A 7,860-nucleotide genomic window follows, 5' to 3' on the forward strand; every position below is an offset into this window, starting at 1 on the left:
CGTCGCTAAAAAACCAGATGCGCAGTGTGATTTAATGCTGAATTATGGGTAAAAAAGAAAAACGCTTTGTTGATTTATTATTATTATTTTGATGCAATGAATCGGTGAATGTATCCCCACAGTGATGTTGAGTGAGTACGGACTTCAAACTTCAACTTTTCCCGTTAAACAACTTCTTCTCAATAACCATAATGCATAGAGACCTGATATTGATCTTGTAGCATGCATAAGGGGAAGGGCTACCGAGTTTTCTCAAATGAATGACGTTGACATTCAAGCCCACAGGGGTCATTTAGACTGAAATCTTTAAACGACTTGTTCTCAATAACCAAGAGTGCCAGGGAGTTGACATGGGGCCTGTAGTATTCTTGGATGAACAGGTCAGGACCCCTCCCCCCCCCCCTTTTTCGGATGAGGAAAAAAAAAATTGTATAGCCTTAAAAAAAACGCCCCCCCCCCCCCCCCACCGATTATCCCCGAAAGATTGCAAAATTTGCAACAAAAATCATTTCATTTTCTGAAATTTTGGCCCCCAGACCCCTCGCCAAAAAAAAATTTGGCTCGTGCCTATGGCGCTCGCATTACCACTAAATTACTGGATCCCCGCCTTTTCAAATTCCTGGATCTGCGCCTGATGAAGGTCTACCACGTTTGTTCAAATGAATGACCTTGACCTACATTCAAGGTCACAGGGATCAAATAGGCTAAAATCGTTAAACGACTTCTCAATAACCAAGAGGCCCAGGGACTTGATATTAGGCCTGTAGCGTGCTGGTTGAAGGGCTACCAAGTTATTCAAATGAATGACCTTGACCTTCATTCAAGTCACAGGGGTCAAATAGGCTTAAAGCTTTAAACAACTTCTTCTCAATAACCAAGAGGCCCATGGAGTTGATATTCAGGGTCTGTAGCATGCTGGGGTAAAGAGCTACTAGGTATTTTCAAATGAATGACCTTGACAGACATTCAAGGTCTCAGGGGTCAAATAGGCTAAACTCTTTAAACAACATCTTCTCTATAACCAAGAAGTCCAAGGAATTGATGTAATGTAAACTTTATTTATTTTAGAACAATTGCGAAACACTTAGTTCTATGAACTTACATTATTCACGCTTGTTGGTCTGGATGGAAGCGTGCAAGGTGTCGTACTATTGGAGAAAACCCGAGTATCCGAGGAAAACTCAAGTGGTCGGGCAGGTGACCCCATACCTTTTCATGTCTGATCGGGGAATCGACCCCGGCCGCCTAGATAAAAGGCAAGTGTGCATGCGTTACCACTGTGCCACACGACCACCCTAAGGAATTGATATTGAGTGTGTAGCATGCTCGGATGAAGGACTCAAATATTTATTCAAATGAATGAACTTGACCTGTATTCAAGGTAACAGGGTAAAATAGGCTAAAATCGTAAAACAACTTCTTCTCAGTAGTCAGGAGGCCCAGGGACTTAATATTAGGCCTGTAGCATGCTGGTTAAAGGGCTACCAAGTTATTCAAATGAATGACCTTGACCTTCATTCAAGTCTCAGGGGTCAAATAGGCTTAAAGCTTTAAACAACTTCTTCTCAATAACCAAGAGGCCCATGGAGTTGATATTCGGGGTCTGTAGCATGCTGGGGTAAAGACCGACTAGGAATTTTCAAATGAATGACCTTGACAGACATTCAAGGTCACAGGGGTCAAATAGGCTAAACTCTTGAAACAACTTCTTCTCAGTAGTCAGGAGGCCCAGGGACTTAATATTGTCTCTGTAGCATGCTTGGATTAAGGGAAACAAATTTATTAAATGAATGACCTTGATCTACATTCAAGGTCACAGGCGTCAAATAGGCTTAAATCATTAAACAATGATTTCTCGATAGCCTCAAGACTCTGAGACCTGATATTAGGTCAATAGTATGCTGGAATGAAGGACTATTTATTGACATGAATAAACATAGCCTACTCTGATATTTGAATAAAATGGTAATCAGCTTAGTATCTGCAGAAATGACCTAGATCAACTTCAAAATTGCTTTAGAATCAGGTGAGCGATACAGGTGCATTGGGCCTCTTGTTTTTTCAAACATTCATGAAACAAAACAAAAATTTAATGCTTAAATAAAAAGCTGACAACAATCAGGCAGAAATGAAAAGGTGTTGAACTAACAAATTACACTTCTAGTGTTGGTGAAATGGACTGGCAATCACTTGAGAACATGAGAGACCTGCAACTATCACCTTAGTACAAAATTAGAGACAAAAAATGTCAAAAAGAAAAGACCCCAACCCTCCATCCAGCTATATCAGATATTAGTTCCACACCAATATACATATTTAGCACAGGGGCTTGACACATCGACAATACATGATCTAAGGATGGGATCCTTGGCTTATTTTTTCATTCATTGACTGAAATATAACGGAATCAACCTTGGATTAAGCATGGTCAGAGTCAAATGGACTAAGTATGTTCAGAGTCAACCTTGGACAAAGCATGGTTGGAGTAAAACTTGGACTCAGTATAATGGTCGGATTCGAACTTCGACAAAGCACAGTCTGGTCATGAGTCAGAGTCAACCTTGGACAAAGCAGTCATTCAGAGTCAACCTTGGACAAAGCACATTCAGAGTCAACCTTGGACTCAGTACGGTCAGAGGCAAACTTTGCATAGCATGATCAGAGTCAATTTAAAGCTGCTGGTTCCAAGTTTGACTCCAGCTGTGCTTAAGTCAAACTTGGAACCAGCAGCTTTAAATACAATATACCAAGACAGCAAAATAATAACAGAAAATCAGATCAAACTCACCAATAACTTGTATTGAAATATCACAGACATTAGATTAAATTATGATATCAACAATGCATTTGATAATATAATATATATTTCTATTCAAACAATATACAATGAAATCACCTAAAATGATCAGTACAAACATACTGTTTTGTATAACAATGATATAAAGTATTGTCCATATTGAAATGGTAAGTGTCATCGATCAGAGGTGAAACAGTATTAATTGGACTCTAACTATTTTGATTTTTGACATTCTTCAATTTCCTTCAAAATTAAGAGGTTGGCTTGCCTGATTTCATCTGAGCCCACAAATAATTTATCATTAAAGTTACAAGAACTTGTCATTAATTAAGTATTCATTAGAATAATCAGGGAAGTCCCTGTATTATATCTTTAGGAATATGTATAAACAATAAATACATTCATATATACGTATATATTCCATGATACAGAACTGTACAATAACCAATCACCATCACAGGGACTTGACACAAATTTCCAACACAAGGTCAATATAATATATTACATTTGTTTGTGTATTGATCAGAGGTGTAACTAGGCGAACATTTTATGGATGCTTTATAGACTTTTATATCCCTCTCACCTGTTTCATCTTTTTTTTTATTTTTTTTTGCTTTTTTCACAAAAAATTCTGGATGCTTTAGCATGAGGAGGAAATGGTAGCTAGCTAGGCTACTGTTGATGCATAATTGAAATTTATATCTGGTAGGTAATTTGTGTCGAGTCCACATGACCGATTACCACTATAGAACTAGAATAATCAATATAGTAAGGAATATTCATGTAAGAAATATCTATGACTCTGGGTTTGTAAAACCAGAACCTACAACTGAAGTGATTTGATTAAAATAGTGCTAGATATTGTGGCCAAGATTATTTTTCAAACGTATGACGAAGTTCATAGTCAAGGTCAGTACCTAGACAAAGTTATAACTTTTTTGTACCCTTTTCATACCTTTTCTGTACCTTTTAGTACCTTTTTTTTTTTTTTTTAACTTTTTAGTATCTAGAAAAAGTTATCACTTTTTTGTACCTTTTTCATACCTTTTCTGTACCTTTTTAGTAACTTCTTAGTACCTAGAAAAAGTTATAACTTTTTTTTAGGTACAGAAAAGTTACAAAAGTTATTTATAACTTTTTAGTACTAGATTGGAACCGCTGTTTCAACATGGTTCCAATCTAGCATCAAAAGTTATAACTTTTTTGTACCTTTTTTTGGTATGGGTGGGTTAATGGGAAATTCCCTACTAGGCTGAGATAGTTAAAGGTGACCTTATAATTACCATCTATGTTAGATCTAATACATATGTGTGTATATGTTATGTATATAAAGTTTCTATATACATTTTGTAAATGCAAAACGGTTTTCTAGTTGTGACCCCGAAACTGTACTTATAAATCATTCACCAGGGACGGATGAAGCTAGATTTGATACCAGTTCAGCAGACAAAAGTTAGAAAAATTACCAATAATAGTGACTTATTCATGCCAATTGTGGTGTACATATCTAAGAGCAGCAACAAGAATTTGAAGATTTGTTCGAATGGAACGGAGGAAAATCGTTTTGGTTACTGGAGAGATTGTCACCATGACCTTCAGGTCTAGCTACAGTTTCCTCCTTCTCTTCCTCACTATCAGTTTCAAGTTGATGGTTACCCATTGGAATTGTTTGTCCATCAAATTTCACCACTTCAACAAGACCATCCTTGCCCAGTTTGTGCTCTGCATGAGATCCTTTACTGACCTTTATATTTTTATAAAGGAGGTGCACCTCATGTTTCCCACCCTCCTTTAACTCAGTCAGCAGTGTCCGTGGCAACACATCGTCAATTGCTTTAATTTTTTTCTTTGGAAATAGTTTCTGGACCTGTTGCAGACATATTTCTTTCAATGAGTACACTGTAAAAAAGATAAAAGGGATTTAATTTTAAATCATGAACAATATTGTATACTGTGGGGGGCGTCTTTTGCCTCTTTCATAAAATAACAAAGGGCAGATTTAACATGAAATTCACAACTTTGGGGAAGCACCTTAACACACTTCCATCTATGAAGAGTACTAGTGTAGTACTTTAATTCTCATTAAAGGGGCATTCCATTGTTGAAATGAGTTTATGCCATCAATACAAAAGTAAACGGGAATCTTTTATTTTTCTCAACAAGTAAAAGTTATAATTTTTACTGTAATATAACACTCAAAGCCCGAAGATAACACAAAGTTCTTAAAGCCACATACTCACGAAGAAACATATATCAATGTTTACATTTTAAGCTTTTTACAGTTTTCGGACTTGATACATACCTAACAGATTATTGTGAATCTGAAACTGAAAGAAAATGTGTATTTATGAAAATATATGGGGAATTCCCAAAAATAATAACTGTGGCTGCCAGACCAAGTTTCTCTGAAAATTAGTTCCACAATGCAACGGCAGGTTTTACAGTCCATACAAAATGGCGGAACGCCACAAGCGTGGAACTGCGAAAACGCAGACAGATTCTGCCACAAAAAGACACAAAAGTGTGTGGAATTGGCAAAACCCAAGTATTTCCTTAGGAAACAAAATGATTTGTTGGAACTCAACGAGAGAAGAAAAAGGAATAGACTCGAATTCCAATTTTTCTGGACACCTATTGGATTGCTGGTTAGCTTTTGAACATTGTCAACTTTACCGATCTAAGATTTTATCGATGTTTTGTTGTATGCATATTGCTACATTTTAAAATTAAGTATTTAAATGTAAACTATGTTTGTTTATTCTGTTCAGTTATCTGCGTATTATGCGAATATTCTGTTAATATGTTTAAATGAAAGCATTATTAGGCAAAGTTCACTTATGCTCGTTATGTACTATAAATATAAATGCAGGAGTTATTTTTATACACTGATGTCTCAAGGACTCCCCCGGTCAAGCGTCATGCCGGCCAGTGGTCATCTTAATGTTGGTAGAGCGTGAATGAGCATCTTGGATTGCCATTAATACAGACGTGTGCAACTAGAATTTTAGGTTGTTTGGGAGTATGTGGCTTTAAAAATAAAAGTTTTTGAAAATATCATGTATGTATGTATTTTGATAATGTCAATTATCAATTATTATCAATGACTTTTCTCACCATTGATCAACACTTACACAAGTATGGTTTCTAATACTACATAATGTAATCTGAAAACTCATTTCTACAATCCAAGAGAGACAACTGAATATACTTCATTTTGAGTAATGAAGTTGCCTCTCTTCACCTTATAATATCATTCTGATATAGAGTTACTTCCCTTCATCTCTCTCTGTCAGATGGTATTGGTTAATTGACAGCTAATGGGGGGGCCGGGAATGACCTTGTACTTGGCTAGCTCAGGCTGGTATGAATGTTTCTTTACCTTGTGATAAGACTGTCTTTATATACTTATAGGGAGTGTGCGGTCATTGGTTTGATAAGTTCAACTATGAACAGGATATTTTTGCAATTCCAGGTAGTATATGAAGTTAAGTTTATTACCAATACAAGATAAATTATTATGAATTATATCTACACCAGAATCAAATATACTTACTACAATTACTAAACGAATCAATCGTGACAAACAGAATAGACTTTCTGAATTATAATTCCTATTTAAAACTTAAGTTCTTGATCTACCCAGGGATGTCAATCCATGCATGTACAAGACAGTTTATTATCAATCTCTCTATAAGCTATATACATTGTATCTATACACATGTACATGTTGCTGATCTCGCAATGGAATGCATATCTTAATGTGTCTTATTGTCATTTATGAATTGCAATGCCAATTATAACCAAAACAGCAATTAATTAATTGTGAGATTTTCCAATTTGTCAAACATATGTAGCAGAAGTGGACTGGACTGAACATTAATATTGGTGGCCAAGTAGCTCTAATGGTTTTGAGCATCTGACTGTAGTTCAGAGCTCCCGGGTTAGAGTCCCGCTCTGGTTGCTGTATTTTTCCTCTCTTGTTACATTTGGCACCAAACATCAGCGGCCATTCAATATATCATGAGTCCCCATGTTTTTGTGTATTGCCCCACTTGGACCCGATTCCCGTACCGTTTTGTTTGGTTTGGTTTATTTAGTTTTACGTCCTATTAACAGCTAAGGTCATTTAAGGACGGCCTCCCGTGCGTGCGAAGTACCGATATCAGACTATAATATTGATATTATTATTTTTCAAACAATAACTCAAAGAATCCATTTCAGCTTATTTTTATAAACTCATATCAATATTTGAAAAAAACTGCCAATTTGAATTAAAAAAAGTAGCAACTTCTAGAGCTAGGTTTATTTTTAAGATTTCTTCGATTCAACCAGTAAACCTGTTTATAAGAATATTGATCATATGTACATAAAATCACAGGAACCAATATGAAATTTCACAGTCTCCACTTTTCAGCTATTTATTGCCGCTATACAAATGTTAGCCCAAGCTTCCTCTGGGCCAGAGGAAACTTGGGCTATGCACAAATGAGTAAGTTATACGTACATGGTAAATCAATATATGTGACTGGAAATATGTTAGACTCGACCCCATCTGCTGGAGCTTGTGGATAAAACACAGCATCTCCACCGATATTTAACACGTCCCCCGTTGTAGCATCACGTGCGCCCCAGGGATGGGTCTCATATGTAAACATGTCCATACTATCCTTGTCATGCAAAATGGCGTATTTCACAAACACTCCTTTGAAATTGTACCAAAGTAATGATACTGTCCTTCCACTTCTGTTTGAAAATTTCACATTTACCGTCACATCATTATGGATTGATCTGATTATTTGGGTTTTCTCCTCCGATTCTTCTGAAAACTCCGCCATTGTTGTTGTTCAGTTAATGATTTGTCGGTCCCCGTATGTACGCACCCGGACGCGGACCAAATACCCAAAGGACTGCAATCAGCCATGCATGTAACAGTAGCTTACATTGTTTCAAATCTAAAAGTAAAATGACAGTTGTTAGAACTAGGCTTTTTGGGCTAAACAAAATAGGCCTACATCAAGATTCAAGATCACTCAAAACCGAAAGTAGAAACTGTGGTTAATGAT

General features: G+C 36.4%; 1 protein-coding gene across 1 annotated transcript; it reads right to left on the reverse strand.

Annotated features, from left to right (window-relative positions):
• Positions 1–2,778: 2,778 nt before the first annotated feature.
• On the reverse strand, positions 2,779–7,841 carry LOC117336412 (von Hippel-Lindau disease tumor suppressor-like). The gene is made up of 2 exons (XM_033896922.1): positions 7,302–7,841; positions 2,779–4,696 (listed from the first exon to the last, which is right to left on the reverse strand). The coding sequence occupies exons 1-2, from the start codon at positions 7,630–7,632 to the stop codon at positions 4,305–4,307; spliced, it is 723 nt and encodes a 240-aa protein (XP_033752813.1). The 5' UTR covers positions 7,633–7,841; the 3' UTR covers positions 2,779–4,304.
• Positions 7,842–7,860: the final 19 nt, after the last annotated feature.

The sequence above is a fragment of the Pecten maximus genome, chromosome 10, assembly GCF_902652985.1.
Source record: "Pecten maximus chromosome 10, xPecMax1.1, whole genome shotgun sequence".
In the NCBI taxonomy this organism is placed as follows: domain Eukaryota; kingdom Metazoa; phylum Mollusca; class Bivalvia; order Pectinida; family Pectinidae; genus Pecten; species Pecten maximus.